Source organism: Neovison vison, chromosome 5, assembly GCF_020171115.1.
Source record: "Neovison vison isolate M4711 chromosome 5, ASM_NN_V1, whole genome shotgun sequence".
Lineage (NCBI taxonomy): Eukaryota > Metazoa > Chordata > Mammalia > Carnivora > Mustelidae > Neogale > Neogale vison.
The window spans coordinates 26,456,995-26,479,149 of NC_058095.1; the positions used below are offsets into that span (position 1 = coordinate 26,456,995).

The 22,155-nt window shown below is 50.1% G+C and overlaps 2 protein-coding genes across 3 annotated transcripts; one reads left to right on the forward strand and one right to left on the reverse strand.

Annotated features, from left to right (window-relative positions):
- The first annotated feature begins 3,937 nt into the window (after positions 1-3,937).
- Positions 3,938-11,871, forward strand: TLCD3A (TLC domain containing 3A). Of its 2 annotated transcripts, XM_044248202.1 has the most exons (5): positions 3,941-4,164; positions 4,588-4,671; positions 8,077-8,281; positions 9,642-9,737; positions 10,212-11,871. In XM_044248202.1, the coding sequence occupies exons 1-5, from the start codon at positions 4,043-4,045 to the stop codon at positions 10,479-10,481; spliced, it is 777 nt and encodes a 258-aa protein (XP_044104137.1). In that variant the 5' UTR covers positions 3,941-4,042; the 3' UTR covers positions 10,482-11,871. The 2 variants fall into 2 exon arrangements, with proteins under 2 accessions (XP_044104138.1, XP_044104137.1); XM_044248203.1 differs by lacking the exons at positions 8,077-8,281; positions 10,212-11,871 and having other exon boundaries at positions 3,938-4,164; positions 9,642-9,699.
- A 1,048-nt stretch (positions 11,872-12,919) lies between these two features.
- GEMIN4 (gem nuclear organelle associated protein 4) lies at positions 12,920-19,570 on the reverse strand. The gene is made up of 2 exons (XM_044248200.1): positions 19,528-19,570; positions 12,920-16,286 (listed from the first exon to the last, which is right to left on the reverse strand). Exons 1-2 carry the CDS (start codon positions 19,535-19,537, stop codon positions 13,123-13,125), a joined length of 3,174 nt encoding a protein of 1,057 aa, XP_044104135.1. The 5' UTR covers positions 19,538-19,570; the 3' UTR covers positions 12,920-13,122.
- Positions 19,571-22,155: the final 2,585 nt, after the last annotated feature.

Genomic DNA, 22,155 nt, shown 5'->3' on the forward strand with positions numbered 1-22,155 from the left:
TTTTTTTTAAAAAAGATTTTATTTATTTATTTGACAGAGAGAGATCACAAGTAGGCAGAGAGGCAGGCAGAGAGAGAGGAGGAGGCAGGCCGAGCAGAGAGCCCGATGTGGGACTCGATCCCAGGACCCTGAGATCATTACCTGAGCCGAAGGCAGCAGCTTAACCCACTGAGCCACCCAGGTGCCCTGCATTATGGCTTTGGTTGGTTCCAGCTATTCCCATAAAAGGCTGTCACTTCCTTCCTCTTTGTACACCTCCTTTTACCTTTCTCTGTGTCTCACAGTGCCTCCCTTTTGTCCCCTTGTTGTGAATTCCAGTTTCTGGATCCGTCTCTCTGCTTGTTCTTCTGAGTCGAAGGAGCTGGATCGTGCTCCTTTTATTCCCCGTAACAGTTCTGATCTCAATCTTCTGATGGACCTTCCTGTGCTGTATCTCCGTGTCTCCCATCATTTTATTTCCTCCCTTGTTCTTCTTGCTCTGTCTCTGCTTCCAAAGCCTGTAATACAGAAATGAGATGCAGTTCTAAGCAAAATAGTTCATTTCAGAATAGAGTTTCATTTTCTCTGTTACGATTTTTTTTAAGTAAATGGGTGGCTGGAGACCTCCAAGGTCTCTCAGCCCTGGAGCTCGAAATGAGGAGGTCTCATGTGTGAATCTCAGTTGTTTTTCCTTGACGCATTTTTCTGGATAGGAAGAAAATGTCCTTGATCAAGGGTAGCAGCCCACACATTGCACATCTTCTTGGCATTCACCTGGCTATTCTCAGAGTCTCGTAAAAGTGTAAATACGGTATTTTCAGTTTAAGTCTAGAGAAACCAGGGAACAGAATGGGGGAGAGTTCCGCTATCCTATCCCCTAATGGTATCCAGATCAGGGTTTAAAGGAATGGGAGAGATAGGGTAGAAACCAGAGGAATCCCACCATGGCTCTCCCACACTTGGAGCTTGATCAATTCCCATTCAAGGGAATTTTGTAAATGAGTTCTCACTTTGCAAGTGAGTCTTCTCTTAACTAACATCTGGTAACTCCAACCTCACTATCAAAATCCACCTAAGAGACATAACTAAAAACTCCTTAAATCCCAAGTCTACGAGATGAAATCACCCTGAACATCAGTCAGGAGCCCTGGGTTCTAACTTGAGCCTTGCCATGTCATAGAGTGGCCTGTCCGTTTACCATTCGCTCCTCGATTTCTTCATCTATGAAAGGAAGTAATATATTCACCTTCCTCACCAGGTCATTTTGAGAACCAAGTGAGATTAATATATATGGAAGTGATTTGAAAAATTGTAAAGGCATATATAAATATGAAATGATATTAATAACAGCAGCATCAGAACCCATAAAGAACAGTCCACACATTTAAATTTATGAGGAAACAATTAGGAACAGTGGTTATTAATCAGAAACTATGTTGTGAAAAACAACTGCTCTTCCCTTGCTTATCAAGTTTGAAGGTAGTGTTGTCATTAAGCACACTGACCTTGAAAGCAGAAAGTAATGAGTTCAAATCCCAACTCTGCCACCCGCCAGGTGAACTTGGGCCAGTTTTTTTCATTGCTCTGGGTCTTATTTTGCGCACGCACACACACACACACAAACACACACACACACAGAAGATAGATTCTTTGTGACCAATCCAATGAGATAATGCTTGTAAAATGTTTGATACAGTGCCTGCCACATAGTAAATATTCAGTAAATATTAGCTTTCAAAAGTATCAATGTTTCTTGAGCGCTGGGAATGTGCCAGGCCTAACTTGGAAAACAAAAAGAAAAGACATCGTCCTGTCTCAAAGAGCTAACAGTTAGTGATCTAGAGGGACATTTATAAATGTGCCCCCAAAAACCAGATAGATAGAAACCTTCCTGGAGAAGGAAACACAACTCAAAACTTTTGAAGGATGAGTAGAAGTTTCTGTTAAAAAGACTTTGTCATTTGCCTAAGGGGTTGAAAAGCCAAGGCTCGTATTTATGCTTGTTGGCTTTCTGGTGATTCAAGCTTAACGTTCTGGTGACAACGTGAACCCGGTGTTGGAAACTTACTTGACTCGCTATTTTCTGTATGTGAAACCTAAGTTATTTTGTTTTCATTTCATAGACTCCTTAAGAGCTGTACAGACAACTTCTTGCATAGGGACTAGACGGGTTCCCACGACTTAAACGTGTTAGCATCCTTGGTCCGTCCGCTGATCCCTAAGGAGAGAAGGCAGGGAAGACTGGTAACCACTTATCCCTTTGGAAAAGCTGGAGCTGGAGGTGGTTGGGATAAAAAGGTAGGGAATAGAAAGCGCAATGCATAAGCATTTGTTTTGGAGACCATGAAACGTTTACACTTAGCTGTCCTTTGACCACATGCAAATGTGAAAATACAGAAAGCTTTGTATTTGCCGGATATCTTGCTACCATACTGAAGTGTCTTTTTCAGTTCACCAAGTATGTTAGCAGTGAATTTGGGAGTTAGAGATGTTACCCTAATTGGAAGAAATTTCAGATTTTCCATTGGGTATTCTGTTTCCTTAAAGTTGATTAAATCCCTCAACAATGTGTAAGATGTTAAAAGCTGTGTTTATGTCTGCTTCTACATCAGTAACTGCCGTGTTAGAGAAATGTAATTGGCATCTAATTGCAATCATCTGTTATCTTTAAAAGTCACAGAATCGTAAGAATTTAGAACTGGAAGAACCTTAAAGAGCTTTTAGTTTAGCCTCGTCCTTTCACAAATCAGTAAACAGTGGCTTAGAGAGGCTGAGCCCCACTGTTTCACACAGTCCTCTTACACGGCTTTCCTCAGGATTTTGCATGGTGATGATGGGAAGAGACCTACAGAGCCTTCCAATCGCAGTAGGCATACGTGAATTAATTGTCCCCCCCTCCTCCGGCCCATGTTAGCGGAGGATGATGGAGACCAAAGCAAAGTAAAACGTTGGGAAGTCCCAAGAGGGAGAGAAGCCAGTAATGTGGAAGCTACTGTATTGGCCCATTTGACTGGTGTTGAGTGAAGATGACTCGTTTCCAACCCATTCAGGTTTGCAGCACCTGGATGGAGCACTTTGAAAAAAGAAAACGTTGTCAGTAGTCCCGGAAACTGCCTAGGATCTTGACCCGAAGGCAAGAGGCTGTACCGCGGTGCTGCAGAAAGTCTGCAGACCTGGTATTCCACCTCGCCAGGCGGATGGAGAGAGGGACTGCTGGGTTCCCTAGCATGATTTAGAGCTTTGAGGAGCGACCCCCGCCCCCTTGGAAGAACTGCACCAGTTGGCAGGACGCGGAAAAGCCATCTGTGGCCTACAGAGGGATCATTTCCTTAAGACTCCCGTTTGGACGCAAAAGTGCTTGGTAGATAAGCCAGGCGGTCATGGCCGCAAGCTCTCCCGTCCTCTCCTTTCTTCTGCCAAAGAGAGATGCCCGGGCCCGACGCGGAGGGCTCGCCAACCCTCGGGGGAAGTGTGGGGGGCTCGGCCGGAGGCATCTTTCTCCCGGACTTTCTCGGGGCCTCCCCCACGCCGCCGCCTTCGCCTGGGGCTGGGAAGCCAAGGAGGGCAGTGGGGGCAGGTGCGGGGCGTTCCGTCGGCCGGATCGGTCCCGCCGGGAGGAGGACGCGTCCGCAGTGACGGAACAGAAGCCCGGGGAGCCTCGGCCCCCCCGCGGCCGCTCGGAAGGCTCGTGCGGGGCGCGGCGTCGGCGCCTTCGGAACCTCCGGGGCTGCAGCTCGCCGCCGCCGCCCGCTCTCCGGCCGGCCGGGGGAACCCGGGGAAGCCTCGCGGCCCAGGGGCGGCGGCGGCGAGACCCCGCCCCGCCCGGCCGGCCCGCGCCTATCGCTGCTGCCGGCCTGGTCACGCGGAGAGTGGCGCTGCGGGCTCGGGGCCAGCGCCCGGCGGCTGCCGGAGTCGCGGCGGGGCCGGGGCCGGGGCCGGGGCGGGGGCGGAGGGCGGAGGGTAGAAATAGGGCCGGGCGGGCCGCGCCAGTCCGGGAGTCGCGCAGAGCCGACCTGAGCCACGCCGAGGGCGCCGAGCGCGGCGACCGACCCCCGGAGCACCCATGCTGCTGACGCTGGCCTCGGGCTCGCTCTTCTTCCCGGGGCTTTTCGCACTCTGCACCTGGGGGCTGCGGCGCGCGCGGCCCGCCTGGAGCGACTCCGACTGCGTGATGATCAGCACCAGGTAGGGGCGAGGCCGGGCGCCGTCCGCCCCACCCGGCCGCGCGCTGGCTGCCCGCCGCCCCGACCCGCCGGCGCCCGCCCCTGCGCCGCGCCGAGGGCGGAAAAGGGGGGCGACAGGAAGCGAGGGGGCTGCTTCCCTGGTGCCTTGCCCCTCCGGGGCGCTGGCCGGAGCTCTCGGAAGACCCCGGCTCCTCCCGGGGAGGGAGAGAGGGAGGAGGATGGAGGGCGCCCACGCGGGTCCGGACCGGGCGGGAAGCGGCTGGTCCACGTCTGCCAGCTGCTTTAGGGTCAGGAGCGCGGCGGCGGCCGGAGGCTCTCCCTCACCGCCCTGGCAGCCTAGGGGAGAGGCAGGTTGAAGGCTCTGGGCTTTATGCTGTCCGCTGGACTGGATCCCACCCCCCTTTTCTTTTCTGCCGCACGTTAGGCTGGTTTCTTCAGTGCAGGCTGTGTTGGCCACCGGGTCAGGGATCATCATCATCCGTTCCTGTAGCGACGTGATCACGGACAGGTAACATCCAATGCCAGGTGGAAGCACCAATGACAGCGCTGAACTTTTTCGAAGTTTCCACGTTTGAGTGGCTCCCAGGCGCTAGTCCTTTATCAGCACAGGCGGTTAGGTAGCTGATGTGAGAATCTCGGCCCCGTAATTAGCCCCTCCTCTCTACCTCTTTCAGCCTCGCCCACTTCAGAGAAAGGAAACTGAAGACGTGCTAGAGAATGACAGGGTCTGAGTCTGATTTAAGGTGGCGCACTGATTCAAGTTCTTTATGAGCCACCTAAGTGTGAGAATTATTTGGAGTGGGGGGTCTGGCCTTTGGGTCTTTTAAATGATTTCACTAGATCCCTGCTCTGGAGCATTCTTTGGCCAAGGGTGGTTAGCAGAGACCCTCTGTGGAAAAGGGACAAATCCACCAACCCTTTCTTTACAAGGGCTGCTCCCGTGTTTCCTCTGGATTTGCTAAAGGCAATGAAAAAAGGTTTCTAGGGCTTTCAGGAAACCGACCTGTACCTGAATTACAGCTCAGTCCCCAGGCAGGTCAGGAAATGTGCGTCCAGTGAAACAAATCATAAAGACCAGTGTACTTTGTATAGTGTTTAGACCTGGGCAGTTGTGCCCCAGCCCCAGCTTTTCCCTAAAAAGCCATTGTTTTCACCTGTCTTCCTAGAACCACTCTTACTTTCTCTTCCTTAAAGAGTGGTGGTCAAATGTGCAGGGAATGTCTCATAGCCTTTCCTAGTCCCTTTCTTGTCGATTCTGCAAAGTGTCCTGGTTTTTACCAGTTGAGTGTGGAAAGGGATGGGAGCAGGAGCGGGGTATCCATTTCTCTGTGGTCTGCAAATTTAGTGTCTGAATCTTGGGATTAGTCCTGCCGTTGTGACTTTTGTGCTTTCCTTCCTGTGCCTCTTTTAAACAAAACCAGCTACTGGCAATGAATGATAGATGCCAAGAGAAGATAGGTCAGTTGATCTTGACTGCATATACCAAAGTCTAACAGCATTTGCTTGGCTGGGTTCAATTTTTTATTTTCATTGAGCATTTTCTGATCATGCAATAAATTCTCTCACTGTTCCCACTCTGTCACATTAAGCTTGAAATCAGCCTCTTTTGCAAAGATTAAAGTGACAAATGTGACTTTGCAGTATTTTTTTGAGCTGATATGAGGGCAGGCATTGGGCAACCACTATATATTTCAGATGTTTGCACACCGTTAGTTCTGTAGGACCCCTGTTGTGTCTTCCCCTCAGAAGCTCTGTTTTTAGTGGCTGGATCATGGTGGCACACCTGAGTTTGGTTTTTAGGTTCCTCTTTTTCTGTATCTTTATGCCTTAGATTTGCTGGTCACAAAATGGAGACAGACACATCTCTGTGCCCTCTGCCTTTGCATGTATGTATAAGCATGTTTTAAAGGCACCTAGATCATCTTAGGGGAAAAAAAAGGCCTTTTGGGGTTCGTATACTGTACACTCAAATATTTTTCTATCATATGCCTTTTCTTTTTTTTTTTAAAAAGATTTTACTTACTTGAGAGAGAGTGTACGTGCTTCTGCACTCAAGCAGAGGGAGGGCAGAGGGAGAAGTAGACTCTTCCCAGAGCAGGGAACCCGACATGGGACTCCATCCCAGGACCGTGAGATCATGACCTAAGCTGAAGGGAGATGCTTAACCGTCTGAGCCACCCAGGCGCCCCTACTATATGCTTTTCCATTTTATGTCTTCACACAGAATATGTATTTATAAATCCCCCAAATTATATGCATAATATGGTGTGGGACCAGAGATTTCAGGAGATTCTTAAAGGAGTCCAGATCTCCAAAAGGGCTAAAAATCCTGTGCAGTTTTAGCAGTTTAAGCACTTATATTTGGATAGTGCTTTTTACATTTAAAAGGACATTCACACTTCTAGTTTTTTAATCCACACAAGAACTTTGTCAGGGAAGGAAAAAACAAGAATTATTATCTTGATGCTACAAAGAAAGTTAAGTCCCCGGCTGGTGGCAGTTAAGATTATAATCCAGACCTCTTGTTGATAAGTTTTTGGAGAGTCCTGCCTATCAGCCACAATTTCACATCCCGTTGAATCGGTTGTGCAAAATATCAAAATCCCAGGCACCTCTGGAAGGGAGGGGTCAGTTGCATTTCAGCTAAGCTTAGTAGTTCTTCATAGTTATTGTGCTTGGAATTGCTTCAGGAAAGCAACTGGAGGCCGTAGATGAGCAGTAGAATAAATATTGCCATATCTTTGTTGCCCAATGGAACCTGGCTGAGGAATTCACATGCACATCTCGTATATTTGCCATTACTTACTTGTTTGCCTGTTTCATTGCTTCTTAATGATACAGTCATGTCGTGAGAAGTGTGGACTCGTTCAGGAACAGGGATTTGAATGGCACCCTCTCTGGAATATATTGCCAGTGTTGCAGTTCAGTGGGCTGGCTTCTTAGGAAATCACTGGAAACAGAGTTAAAAATACAAACTTGCGCCCGCGAGGCCTTGCAGGTAGAGGCTCTGTGGAGTAGAGTCCTTAACCAGCACTGCAGGTGATTCTGGGGTTCAGGTAGTTTGAGAACCATGAAACTAAACTGTTTCTTCTCGCTGACTCAGGGGTGCTCAGTAAAAATGTGACAATTGAATGAAGCTAATCCTTCTCAGCGAGAGTGTATGATTTCTGTTTTGATTTTCTCCTTTTTCTGTAGAATGATTATTTCTCATTTGGAACATTGGAGACTTTCCTTCTAATCTGTTCTGGGCCTATGATAAACAGTCAGTTTAGACTCTGCAAATATGGAATCAACCCCTTTGGGCAAGTAAAGGGGAATGCTGTCTTTTGCCCTAGCTTCTCTGCTCATATCTGACTGCTGTAAGGTAGTCCTTGAGCTCCGGGCTCCTTTCCAGATGTATTTTTCTTAATGAGTGGACTTGGGATTAGCCACAGAATTACCCATATAATTACCCACGCAGTTACCCACGGTCAGGGTAGCTTCCCAGAAACTCCCGAAAGTGGGGTTGCGAGCAAATATGTGAGGAAACTCCCAACTATTGAGCAACTAAGTAGAGTTAAACTGGAAATATTGGATTGGGCATTTGGGACACCTCTGAACAAGTTTCTTGGTGGGGCTAATGAATCATTTGTAGAGATATCTATATCAAAGTTAGCTTTTATCAGAAAATGCATTCGAAAGGGCTAAATCAGGGAAATGGTGACAGCTGGTTACTGAAACACCTGGTGCTGAGTCCCAGCTTTCTGCCTCTGACACCTAGTAATTGGCCCTGTAACTGAGAGAAAAATCTTCACTCGCCTTATTTATCACTGTCAGAGTCTCCCTTGTAAAGCGTTTGGAGTGAAAATAGCCAGTTAGGTACAAAACTGACATCTGTCATCATCTCATGGACTGTTCATACGCTTTCTTTTAGGCACTGGCTTGCCCGAGAGTATGTCTGGTTCTTGATTCCGTACATGGTCTATGACTCCTACGCTATGTACCTCTGTGAGTGGTACCGAACCAGAGACCAGAACCGCGGACACTCCCTCGCCACCTTCCGAAACTTCCTGTGTAAAAACCGCCTCATGATCACACACCACGCAGTCATTCTGTTTGTCCTTGTGCCAGTTGCCCAGGTATGGCCTTCCCAGACAGCCGACAGCCGACTCAGTCCCTCGTCTCCTCCTGTTATACTGGGTGTCTTTGACCAGTACTTGCGAGCCTGGATTGTCCCTCTTTCTTTCCCCTTCCTCCCGCACCCACTGTCTTTTGCCCTCTCCTTCCCTGGTAAAGCCTCCCCGGCAGATACTGTGGGGGAAAAAAATGCAGTCTGCAATGTCGCTGATCCTCCCTACCAGCACTTTCCTTTATGCAGTACCCTAGCCCTCTGTGATTCCCTGGCTCTGTCAGAGGCCCTGTCTTTAGTTTATACAATATAAAAGCAGCATACACTACAATACAAAACAACATAACAGATTTTTTTTTTAAAGATTTTATTTATTTGACAGAGATCACAAGTAGGCAGAGAGGCAGGCAGATATAGGAGGAAGCAGGCTCCCTGCCGAGCAGAGAGCCCATGCAGGGCCTAATCCCAGGACCCTGGGACCATGACCTGAGCCGAAGGCAGAGGCTTAACCCACTGAGCCACCCAGGCGACCCCAGATTTTAAAAAAAAAAAAATGAGAGTAGCTCATTCGACTGGTGAAGTGCTCTAACGTTGTCAGAGAGTACTGTATGTGCCATGTTGATGTCGCAAAAACCCACTCTCAAAGCAGATAGCCTTAGAATTTCTCCTCGGGTCCATTTGCCCACCCCCCCCCCCCGAGTGAGACGGGAATGCAGAAAGGAAATTAGTAATTCCTAAGTGCCTACCAGGTGACAGCTTCTGGACTGCAAAGCTCATCGCTTTCTACTAATAATTTGAAGTATTAGAAATGACAATTAGATATTCTCCGCCCTATACCAGAGATGAAGCAGCTGGGGCTCTAAGAGTTTACTTATTGTGGTAGTAAGTGACAGAGCGGTCCTTCTCCACTATCCTATTTTTTTCTGACAAGATAAAAGGAGTGGTGGGAGTACATTACATTCGTAACAAAGATTTTCCTGGTTGCTCTGGGACCCTGACATCTAGCACAGGACCTGGCACATATTTTGTTGAACTAAACTGGCCAAGTGCCCTTGGCATGACTAAGTTAGATACCCCAAAGTAGGCTACAGGGTTCCTTCCAGCTGACATTGGATTTCAGAAAAAGCTTGGTGTGTGATGCGATCCCCTGACCTCTGAGTTGCCTCTGGATCTAAGGGGGTTTGACCCTCCAAGCGCTACAGCTGTGGAAGCCGAAGACTATCAACCAGGTCTCTACTCGCTCCTCTAGCATTGCCCTTTCCCTTCATGGTCTCATGGTTACCCTGTCCAGTAGCCCTCGTTAGAATGTTCCTTCTGGTGGTTCCTCCTCTCTAGTGCTTATTTCCCTTTCCTTCCCTTTTCCTCTGTAGAGGCTCAGGGGAGACCTGGGGGACTTCTTTGTCGGCTGCATCTTCATGGCAGAACTGAGCACTCCGTTTGTGTCGCTGGGCCGAGTCCTGATTCAGGCACGTATGGATGATGGGGCTGTGGTGGTGGGAGGAAGCTGGCCCCCGGCTGACTGGGGGTGTGTGGGAATCCCATAGCGCCAGGAATGGTGGGACAGGACACCCTTCAACAGATGCAAAGGTCAGTTGGTCTTCTGAGCCTGTGGGGGTGACATTGTACTTTTTATTCACATTTGATAGTTTTTTAGGTATTTTTTCCTGGCCAGATTTGTTTTGTTTTGTTGTTCTTGTTGTTAAATCCACTGTTCTTATGTGCCTCTCGGCTGGGTGGCTTAGGCCAAGTTCATATCACTGTCGGAAAAACTTCGAGCCGGTGTGCACAAAGAAAGAGAGCAGCACTCAGCCAGCTTTGCCACAGGTGTCAGAAGACCGGATGTGTGGCTGTTCTGCCGTGGGCCTTGGGCTGGTCGCTCCCGGAAGGCACAGAAGGCATGGCGTGGCGCTAATGGCCCTCTCCTCCCCTTCCTTCTGCAGCTGAAGCAGCAGCACACCCTTCTGTACAAAGTGAACGGAATCCTCACGCTGACCACCTTCCTTTCCTGTCGGATCCTCCTTTTCCCTTTCATGTACTGGTCCTATGGCCAACAGCAGGGACTAAGCCTACTCCAGGTGCCATCCCGTATTCCCTTCTACTGCAATGTGGCCAATGGCTTCCTCATCGCTCCCCAGATCTACTGGTTCTCTCTGCTGTGCAAGAAGGCAACCCGGCTCTTTGACAGCCTCCCAGGCAAAAAGGATGGCTAAGTGCTCCTGGGGGTCAGGCAGTGAGGGTGCAGCCTCACGCTCACTACCGCCTCCACGCAGTATTCCCACGGACCAGACTGTGCCCTGGCTGGCCTCAGGCTTTTGGGTATTGATGAGCAGCCGGGTTTGAGTTTTTCTAAAGGATAGTCATCTGATCTCCCTCTTCTAACCTGCCCCTTTGGCCAAAGCACTTTTTTCTAAGTAACAGTGACTGGATCCTGTCAGACCTCCACTGGCAGCAAGGCGGTTTTAATGAAAAGCCCAAGGATCCCTCCTTGGGTCTTACCTCCAGGGTTCTGGGAGGTAGAAGCATGGGGTGTGGAGACAGGTAGACCAGGGTGCTAAGTGTCCGGGCATCTGCCTGGCCCGAATATTGGCGGCTACCCACCTTTCCTACCACTCAGGGCAGCATCTATACTCACTGGACCAGCAGTAGCAAGTGATGAACTCAGTTCTTGAAATACATTCTTGTGATGTTGGCCTAGGAAAATCATTGTGGGTAGGTAGTTTTTTACTGTTTACTAGGTAACTCATCCTGTCATCCACGTGCCAACGTTGAATTTCCGTGTCCACTGACTTCCATTCAGAAGTCTTCCTGGCAGGGGAGCAAGAAGCAGGGAAGGGAACACTTGAGTGGGTCGGGAGGCCGATGGGTCTGCGCCACTACAGGCTGATGTGGGAAGACTAATGTCAAACTTGTAAGCTTGTTGTCCCGTCACAAATCCTATTCCTATCTTACGTCCCCTCAAACCCAGCTTTCATCATGTCCACACGCACAGGATGCTGTTGTTAAAACTTCAGGGGTAAAGGGACATGGTGCCTAGCAAGCTCTTTCCCAGGTAACCCCCCCCCCACTTTGACATTGTCCTTTTCATAGGATGTGGAAACGGGCTTCTGTATCCTAAACCATGAGAGGTATCCTCCAGGCTGCCTCCTGCTAAGCCAGAGCTTCTGTTACAAAGCCTGTTCCCGCAGAAGCGTACTGCCACCTTGCTACAGAAGGCTGGGGAACAAGAGTGCAAGAGCTCCCTGGCCAAAACATGTCCTGTGGACTGACCCATCTACCATTTGCAGATAGGATCCTCTGGTGCCAACACTAATTGTTCCTTATCCACTAGGATGGGTTTTTAGAAACTGCTACCATGAGGTTTTTTGTTTTTCAAATGGTAGTAAAAATCTAGAAGTTTTAAAGTGCCTTTGAACTCACTGTTGTCCATGAACTTGCAAAGTACTGAGTATGTAACAGTGTCTCAAATTCTATTTCTGTCTTTAATGGGTGCCATTTAAAAAATGTCAAATGCTGTAATTTTTTTTTTTACCGTTTTTGTTTACTGTCAGTCTGTCTTTATAAATCACCCCTGTGGTGATTAAAGTGCACTAATATTTCCCAGCTTCTTCTCATTTGTGAAATACATCAATATCGACTTTTCTTCAGACCCATCCTGTGACCTGACAGGAATCCCTGTCTGGTCTGTGTTCACATACACCACACAACTGGAAGAAGTTGGGGTGTGGTGGGGTGTGGTCACACCTTCAGCATTCAGGAGGGCCTAGCTCATACCTCCCTCTAACATGTTCCTGGGGTTCCAAGAGTACCTCATCGGGTCCTAGAGTTCAAGCCCAGTGGTCAGGCAGCTCTTGGCATGATCTTCCCTTCCTATGTGAATCCCAGTTAGGAGCTGGAAGGGAGCCAGAATAATGCTTTTTTGTGAAAGAGAGTTAAGCATATGAAAGTGATGGGGCATATCCTTTTTCCCTTCTTGCCTCTCAAACACCTCTACAAACAGTTCTCCTCGTTCTGTGATAGACATTGGATACATTAAGGTCCCATATTTAAGGCCCTGTGTACACCACCGCCTGCTGCCACTCAGTCTTGAAAACCATGACAGCCTCCCCCAGGCATAAGATAATTATACCCAGACTTTAAACCCATCTCTGGTGTTTACCAGACTGTTACAAAACAGCCCCTCCCGCATCCACTAAATGGAGCTCAAACTCCATGGCAGAAGTTCTCCATTATTAGTCTACTAATATTAGTTAATATAGTTAGTTAATATTAGTTAGACTAATATTAGGTTATTAGTCTACTCCCTGACACTCTTCTTGGTGCAGTGTTCTTTTTACAGTGGGGCAGGCCTTTTGGGTTCACAAACCACATGGTCAACTGGTGGCAGAAGAGTTTTTTCCCTTGCTGCCCTTGCTAAGACACCACGAAGGGACTCTTGAAGAGGCTTTCAGTGGAAAAGAACATATACCTTGTCATTTTTCCACTTGGGTAGTTTCACCTTTGGACTTATTTGCTGAATTCTAGGGTAGGTAAGTCCAGTTATGAACACATTCCTCCCAGCTGGCCTTGATATTTAAGACTCTAGCTGAGCCCAACCGCACAGCACATCTGAGTCTAGACTACTGACCAGAATAACTCAAAAGAGACACAATGAAACTCAAACGAGAATTTATAATTTGTATGTTACAAACACCTAAGAAACTATTTTCTTTACAGTTATTGCCGTTACAGTTATTGCCGTATACGTTTTTAGCTTGTGTACAACTTCATGTAACTGAAAGGCTTGCGTTTCTCAGCTTGAGCCCCTAGAGACCCCACCTAGCCAGGGCCCAGCTGTTCTCTGGTGTACAAAGGTCAGAAGTTGCTGATCTTCTGCAGCAGGGTCTGGCGCCGCTCCTCAGGGCTAATGTTCTCAGCGATGGACTTCAAGAAGCGCTGCTCATTTACCTTCTGGAGCAAGGAGCTACCAGAAGGGTTGGCTTTGCTCAGTGTTTCGTAGCAGGTGAGGATCTCCAAGGCCAGAACATAGAGCGGTTCGCACACCTCTTGGTGGAGCATGGCCATGATATGCAGAACGTGACAGAATACCTGGGTATAAAAGAACAGGGTCTCCTGGGTCAGGTCCTGTTCTTGAGCCCAAGGGCCAACCGACTGAATCATCCGAACAGAGTCCAGGAGGTGGGTTAGACTGTTACAGAGAAGCTTGACTACGTGGCTCCAGCCTTCCACTGGAAGCCAGTTACGACAGCTCTGGCTGCAGAGAAACTGGAAGGCTCTCAGGAAGAGCACGGAGAACTGGAGCTCCTGGGCAAAGGGCTTTAGGTTGAGCAGAGGAACGAACTGAATGTACTCCAGGCTGTACGGGACGTGCAGGAGTTGCTTCTCCAGCAGTCTCCTGGTCAGCTGGTACAGGTGCTGCCACTCTTGGGGACTGCACCAAGGCAGGACTTGTACCATGACCACCAGGAAGCCCTTGCTGAACAATCTGACCTCCTCGGGGTTGCCAACATCCACCACCAGGAGGGACAGCATCTGCTCAGAGATGCTGCTGGAGATGGAGCAGCACTCCATCCAGGCTAGCAGCCCTGTGCCCGGGCCGTAACCAGGGTGGGCTTGGGAGGTCCACTCGTCCTCAGAAAGCTTACATATCTCAAAGAGCGTGGCAGGCACCTCACACTTGAAGTGGCCCTCGAAGAGGTTCTTCATTCTCAGGCGCACAGTCCAGTCAAGCTGCTCCAGCTTCCGGTGGAGCCAAGACAGGGACTTGATCCAGGTGTCTGGGGAGAAGGTCTCAGTATTGGCCAATATAATTTCACAGAGGACCTCCAGGATATGGATCACCAGGTCCTTCCCATCCAAAGAGAGGCACCGTTTCTCCCTGGGGAGCTGCCAGTATTTGCTGAAGCCATCTAAGAGCTGGCACAAGCTGAAGAGGAGGGGGAACGGAGAGCAGGTGTGGAGCCAGTATTCCTCCAAACACGCATTTGCTTCAAGAGTCTGGATGAAGATCTTCAAGCTGAGGTCCACCTCTTTGATGTCGAGCAGCAAGAAAGGCAGGACAAACTCCTTCAGCACCTCATCTGGCTCAAGAAGAGCGGCAACCGGGATTCCCTGGGGCTTCACAGGATTCATCAGGCAGCCCAGGAGCTCTAAAAATTGCTTTTCTTCCTTGGGTGTGGAGAACTTTGTCCAGACGGTTTCTTTGAGGCAGGAGACCACAAAGCTGGTGGATGGATCTGGACCCTGCTCTTCCAGAAACCGAAGAGCGGGGAAGGCAGTGAGAATCTGGGCCAGGAACTTATGCGTGCCGAGACTGACCACGGCCATGCTGCACATTTTTTTCACGGTGACCTCCGGGTGCAGGATGACCAGGCGGGCCACAGAGGCCACGGCTTTAGCTAAGCCCTGTTCAGAGGTGCTCTGTGTGAGCTGGTTGAAAGTTGTATTGACGTCCTCCTGAAACCCATCCAAGTAAGCCAACAGCTTTTCAGAGAGACCCTTCCGCCCCCAGGAGAGCAGGGTGCCTGAGAGGACTTTATTTTTATCTGGCAGCGAGAGGTCTGCATAGCATTCCAGAATCAAACTGATCACTTGTTTGATCTGAGATTCAGGGATGGCTCTGTCTGCCGCGGTCACTTCTATCACCGTTTCCAGCAGCTTTAACACCAGGTCTGGCTCTCGGAAGAGGGCCCGGTTATTAAGCAGGCAGGCTAACCACCCGTCTGAAAAGGCCCACTTCTTCTCAGAAGCAAAAATGTAGCACATTTCCATATGCCGGTCCATCTTCTGCTCGATAATGGCCATGGCAATGGAGGCAGTGATGTCCTTCTCAAAGCCCTTGTTCTTCAGCACCTTGGCTGTTTTCGTCAGGAAGTCTGCAACGCACTCTGCCAGCTCCGAGACCACCTGCCTCTCCTCCTTGGACAAGCTGGTAGAATCTAGGTAGAGCTTCAAGTTCTGGCTGAAGGAAGTCAGGCTGTCACACAGCCGGAAGCTGTCATAATTTGTCCCCTGGCTGCCATTGAGCATGGCCTGCAGCTCCTCCCCCCACTCCCGCAGCAGGCTGCACATGAACTCAAACCCGATGAAGATTGTCTCGCTTGGAAGCTTGGCCAGAGAGGTCAGGCTGATGTCCCGTTCTGCCTCCTTTACCTTCTCTGCCAGTGCCTGCTGGTGATACGGGTTCTGGGTGTCCGAATTCCACACGGAGATCACCGTGGCCAGTTTGTCCAGATACACGGTTGCAGACACTTCCTGGGGGTCATCCTCCATCAGTGCAAACACGGTCAGCATGTCTGCCAAGTTGGCTAACGCACAGCACTTCATCCCTGGGCAGAGGATTCGACTCTGGATTTGCTTCAGCCCGGTGAGCAGCATGGCCAACAGGGGCATGGTGGGACACACATCTGGGTCCGACTTAAACCTCTTTGGAGGGTGGGAGAACTCATCTGAGGATGACAAATACTTATGGGCCATTGTTCTAAACTGGGAGAGCAGGGGGTCCTGCTGATTGCCTTTGTGCTTCATCATTTCCCACCAGACGCTGAGGAAAAAGGCCACATCCTTTGAAGACGTGTCAATGGACATGTGCTCCAAAAAGTGCTCGAGTTCTGCACGGCAGATAGCGGTGGGCAGGGCCATCAGGAGCTGGATAAAGAGTCCAGAAGCTTCCAGAGACTTGAGCAGCTCAAAAAGGACTGTGTGATTGATGGTAGGGATCATGTTGCCTACTGAGAAGAACACATCTTCCTGCCACCGAGTGTCAGTGTCTGAAGGGGTGACGGGGTAGGGCTGAAGAACCTTGGCCCAGATGATGATCAGAGCTTTCTTCTTCCAGGCAAAGGGCTGGGAGCAAGCTGTGGCAGAGGAGATCTCCCTTAGGGCCTCCACAATGGGCTGCCCAACGCGTTCCCAGTCAGACTTTGTCATTTCTGTCAGTGCTTTGGGGTGGAACAGCTGCTCGGCAAGCAAAAAGCCCCCATGCAGAATAGTCATTTCCTCACAGATATTTACGGGTCCTGCACAGACAGAAGCCGCAAAGACAGAGGGTGGTGACAAATCTTTAAAATAATCAGTAGAGGTTAGATGGAGAGACCTCAGCTGGTAGGTTGGCTCTCATTATCAGGGTTAGAGACAATAAGGGTTCTAAGGGGGGAGGAGGGTGGGTTTAAGAGCCACTGCAGAGCTGGAATCAAAAGGACTCAGCTAAGGAATAAAGGACTCCCAAACTCCCTAGCCTGGATTGGGAAGACCATGGGCATCACTGGGTGAAAAGAATCAGAACAGCTTTGGAGGGACCAGTGTTCAGTTTTTGTTATTTGGAGTCTGAGGTAGAACATTAAGGTCAGGCCGTCCTCCAGCAATGGAAATGAGAGACTAGCAAGGGAGGTCTCTGCCCAGAGGGGTCAACTGAATGAAAAAGTCAATGAGACCCTGCATGAAAGCATGTGTAAAGGAAAGGGCTAGACCCTCCAGCAAAGGATGAACCAGTAGAGGACGTGGGGAGGAAGGGCTGAGAGCGAGCGAGCAAGCACAGCAGTACCAAGCTACAGGGGCCACCAAGTATGTACTGTGGAATATGACAGTCGCACTTCTAAGTAATGATACAGCCTAAAAGGGGCATGGGCCAGGGCTGTGGACATAGAAGCAATCAGGCAAGCCCTGCCTTCCCTCTTTTCTCCTAAAGCCTGTCTTGCAAACAGATTTCTAGTTTTCTGCGTTTCAGGGAAGCCGTTGGCCCTACAGCTCTGTCAAACAGAACAAGCTACCAAAGGCTCTGGTTCTTTGGTAGAAACCAAGAGGTAGGGGGCGCCTGGGTGGCTCAGTGGGTTAAAGCCTCTGCCTTCGGCTCAGGTCATGATCCCAGGGTTCTGGGATCGAGCCCCGCATCGGGCTCTCTGCTCCGCAGGGAACCTGCTTTCTCCCCCCTCTCTCTCTGCCTGCCTCTCTGCCTACTTGTGATTTCTCTCTGTCAAATAAATAAAATCTTTAAAAAAAAAAAAAAAAAAAAGAAACCAAGAGGTAGACTCAAAAAAATACTTTAGTAGATTAGGAAAGAAAAGTCCTTTCTCCAGGGAGCCAAGAATCAAAAGGCTTATTAAGAAAGGCATTTGGGGGCGCCTGGGTGGCTCAGTGGGTTAAGCCGCTGCCTTCGGCTCAGGTCATGATCTCAGGGTCCTGGGATCGAGCCCCGCATCGGGCTCTCTGCACAGCAGGGAGCCTGCTTCCCTCTCTCTCTCTCTCTCTGCCTGCCTCTCCACCTACTTGTGATTTCTCTCTGTCAAATAAATAAATAAAATCTTTAAAAAAAAAAAATGAAAGGCATTTGGGGATGTTTAATTAGACATGTATTTAAATCCTAGTTCAACCACCTGGAAGAAGCTAAAGCTTCTCTGAGCTTCCCTTCTGTGTATGTGGGGAAAATACAGACTTCGTATTAGACTGGGAGGATCAAATGATATATACTAGTCAAGCCCTCAACACTGGTTGTTCAGTATTAGCTCCCAATTCCATCTCCCAGAGCTGCTGAGTGTTACACAGGATACAGCTGTTGTAAGCCTCTGGCTACAAAGAGCCCGAGAAGTGCTCAGTAAGTGATACCCCACAAATCTTTCCATTGTTGGAAGGGGAACCTTGTCATTATTCTTTGCCTTCACTTGCTCAGTAATGGGAAAAGACATAGGTCTTTCTCAGGTAAACTGCTTCTGGCCCAGGAACAAAATCAGAGTAAAAACGCTACTCACTATCCAGTATTCCCAATTTCTCCCCCTCTTCCCAGGGCCCAGAGATGCCACCCCTTCTTCATTCGCTCACACCCCCAAGAACACATCTTTCCCAATTTCACAAACCAGGAGCCAACAAGAAAATCTTGATTCAGGAGACTAAAATCTATCTTGGCCTTTGACTTCACGTGAATGGCAAAGGCCAAAGGATCAGCACTCCCATACAACCAACTGCTGAAGGCAGTCCAACTTGGCTCCCAGTAATGGAGGCAGGCTCCCAGGAACAGTAGTTGCTGACAGGTCTCCCTAGGGATTCTGCCCCCCTCCCTTTTTTGGCTCAGGCTGCTCTCCTAGGCTCCCAAAATATGTTCCCATTGACTCTGTAAATTTAAATTTATTGCACAGTCAGCTGAGATATTTGTCCCCCAATAGGCCAAAATATTATGTTCACTGTGCTACCTAAAGGAGTAAGTCCCCGGGACCTATTGATTAATAGCTGGGCAAATCCCACCTGTTTTTATCACTAAGTGCCCACGTATGTTAAGTGCTTACTCCATGCCAGGCACTGTGCAAGATCTCTTTTAAAATTCTTCAAATCAACCTTTTGAGAACCATTCTTGTTTTAGAGAAGGGAACACTGAGATTCAGAACAAACTGCTCGGATGTCCAATTACAGTGTGGTGGGGCTGCGATTAAAATCACCACAGCTGCAGCCCTCCATGCTTTGAGCTCTGCTGTTCCACCACTGAAGGCCTGGCTGGCGACAGGACTACACCATTTCTCCACAGCCTGTTCCTGGCACCTCTTGGGGTGCCTCACCCCAGCTCTCTCAGGACAGCCTCCTGGTCTCATCTCTTTAAGAGCATGTCCAGCGGTGGGGGGGGGGGGCGGGCAGAAAAGGAGCCACCAATTTATACCAGCTCCCCACTCCTTCCTCCCAGACCCTGGGAGGTCCCATGAGGTCTCTGAATCAAAGCGCAGGTAGATTCAGGAGTGCCACCTCAGCTCGGGCAGCCCTTCCCGCCAACTGCTGCTCGGGTTAAGCGGCTGTGCGCAAAACACCGCACCAGTCACTATATACATGTACTCTCAATCAAAACGCGGTGTGTTGGGTACGTTCTCATCATCCCCGTTTCGTCGAGGGGGCCCACATGAGCGTTAAGACGCTTGCTCAAGAACCCGGTGACCATCCAATAAACGGTACAGTCAGGGTATCCAGGATTCCCCGGGGGCGTCTCGTCCGAGCCCGGCAGTTTCCAAAGCACGTGCACGAACCCTGTCCACGTTCAGGAACTCTACACATCCGCTTGGCCCTTCACGTGGAAAGGCGCCCGAGGGGGGCAAGAGGCGGACCTCGGAGCGCCGGGGCCGGAGCTAGAGCGGGGCCTCCCGCCCCCCGGCCCCGAGAACACCCCCGCCCTCCCACACCCTTCCCGACCCCGACAGCTCCCTTAGTCCGGCCCGCTCAGCACTGCCCTGGTCGCGGGTTTCGGGACGCAGACCACGAGGGGTGAGAACCGGGAGCCAAGACACCCACCTAGGTCCATGGCGGCGACGCTGGCGGCGGCATGGGCCGCCCCTCCCCCGCGACGCCCCGAGGGCGGCGCAGGCGCCACGGCACAATGGGTGGTTCCGGGGGCGGGGGCGGGGGCGGGACAACCGGCCGCGCCTCAGCCCCCGCCCACCATCTCAGCGCAGGCAGGCGTCGCGCAGCCGGCCGCAGGCCTCCCGCCGCTCCGCGCACGCGCAGTCCTCACCAACAGGTCTGCGGAGACCCAGCAGCCCGGCCCACAGCGCCCCCTACCAGCCCGAGGCCTCCAACCAGCCAACAGGCAAGTACCCGCCCTTCTCTTCCTCAGAGTGCGCCTCGCCCCGGCCCCCAAGTCCGGTCCCTACGGTTCCCTTTGCTCCCGCGGCTCAGCCACGCCTCTGTCCAGCCCCTGCCCAGCCCAGCTTCGTGAGTCCCGGCGGTTCCTACCCCCTAGCTCCGTCCCAGGCTCTGCGTTCGCTCCCATCCCGGAACCCTCGGGATCCTTCGCTTACAGTTCATCCGTATTGAACGACCTCCCCAGACTGCCCACTAACCCGCACAGATGGGCCATTCTGAGAGGCTTCCTGCCCTGAAGAGTGTCGCACAGACGCACATTCCACTCCCCACAGCTACGCCCCAGCGCACTTTTCTCACGGCAGCACAGTATCCTTAATTTTCTGGAATCGTAGGCGCCTTTAAAGTGTTACTGAAAATGCACTTTGCTAGCCAGAGCAACGGTGGGGGAGATCCAATGCAATAGCCCCCGGTTCTGAGAGCACACACACACGAATTTCCTATGTTCTCATACATTACCATGTCTCCTGTGCTCCCTTTCCCTTCTTCCCTGACCTAATCACTAACCTCTAGTGTTTCTAACTCTCCATCCTCCAGCTTCTAGCACCAGCTATCACCTAGAGAGGACATAGGGGCCAGGCTTCCCCTCCTCCAATGTGCCAAGTGGAGTTTGAGCTGGCCTGTGCTGCTATTAAGCAGTTGAAGGGACCTGTGAGTGATCAGGAGAAACTGATGGTGTACAGCTTCTACAAACAGGCCACCCAGGGCGATTGCAACATTCCTTCCCCACCTGCTACAGATGTGAAAGCCAAGGCCAAGTGGGAGGCATGGAACGAGAACAGAGGGATGTCCAAGATGGATGCCATGAGGATCTATGTTGCCAAAGTGGAAGAACTAAAGAAAAAGGATACTGGTTAAGAAAGTGGTTAAGGTGTGAAACAGAATGAAGTAGCAGGGTTCCTCCGGTAGGGAAAAGGGCATCTTAAAAGACCGTTGGCTGACACATCCAGAAACCATAACCACCATAGCTGAGAAACATCAATAAATCTCTTAAACTGCATGAATGTGAGTGACTGTTGTTGGAAAGATGATTAAACTAAAAGTAACTGTGAGAGTCCTGAGGTGTCCAAAATATATAAAAAGCAGCTCTGCTCTTTTTGTGATGGAAAGTTCCATCACAACTGGCTTTATGATTTTATTTTATTTTATTTTAAAGATTTTTATTTATTTGACAGAGATCACAAGTAGGCAGAGAGGCAGGCAGAGAGAGAGAGGAGGAAGCATGTTGCCCGCTGAGCAGAGAGCCCGACGCGGGGCTCGATCCCAGAACCCTGAGACCACGACCCGAGCCGAAAGCAGAGGCTTTAACCCACTGAGCCACCCAGGTGCCCCTGGCTTTATGATTTTAAAGAAGAGTTCCCAGCCTTCCTATGCCAGAGTACATGCAAATGCTTGGCAGGAGGAGAGAAGTTGGGGAAAGAATCATGCTATGAAATGCCTCAAGATCTGGGCGCCTGGGTGGCTCAGTGGGTTAAGCCGCTGCCTTCGGCTCAGGTCATGATCCCAGGGTCCTGGGATCGAGTCCCGCATCGGGCTCTCTGCTGAGCGGAGAGCCTGCTTTCCTCTCTCTCTCTCTCTCTCTCTGCCTACTTGTGATCTCTGTCTGTCAAATAAATAAATAAATAATCTTTAAAAAAAAAAAAAAAGAAATGCCTCAAGATCTGAGGTCAAAAGACCATTCTCCAGAGGCTTGGCCTCCAGGGAAAGGGGAAAGAAGGAGAGGAGGCCAAGGCCTCTTATCTCTTCAGGGGTTGTCTGTTCACTACTAACCCAACATTAGTGAGGGGAAAAGGGCTTTGGTTTCCCAAAAGCTAAAGTCAAATCCTACTACCAAAAGCCCCTACTGTAACGCAGGCCTGATGGAGTTAATATTTTGAGGGAGTCAAGTGAAGCAATTGATGCATGACAACACAGCAGACTAGAAACAACAGATCAGATGGTTTCAAAATCTCAGTCTCGAAAAGCCTCATTGGAGGCCATGCAACCAAAGTTTTCTTGGAATTAGTTCATAGCTAACCCTGGTTTCTGCTTGGGGATGTCTGTGGGACAATACGTGTAAATGAGTTTGTTTTAGAAGCACAACATACCCCTTGACAAGAGCCAAACACGCCCCTTTTGGCAAGGGCCAAAGTGTCTGTGCTCACCTTCCACTCCTTAGTGCCAATTATCACAGAGGCATCGATGCACAGTACCTACCCTGGGTTATGGAGGAAGCTATGTGATATCATTAAAGGCATATCAGAGAAAAAGTTCTGCCGTGGCATGGGCCTTCCCAACACT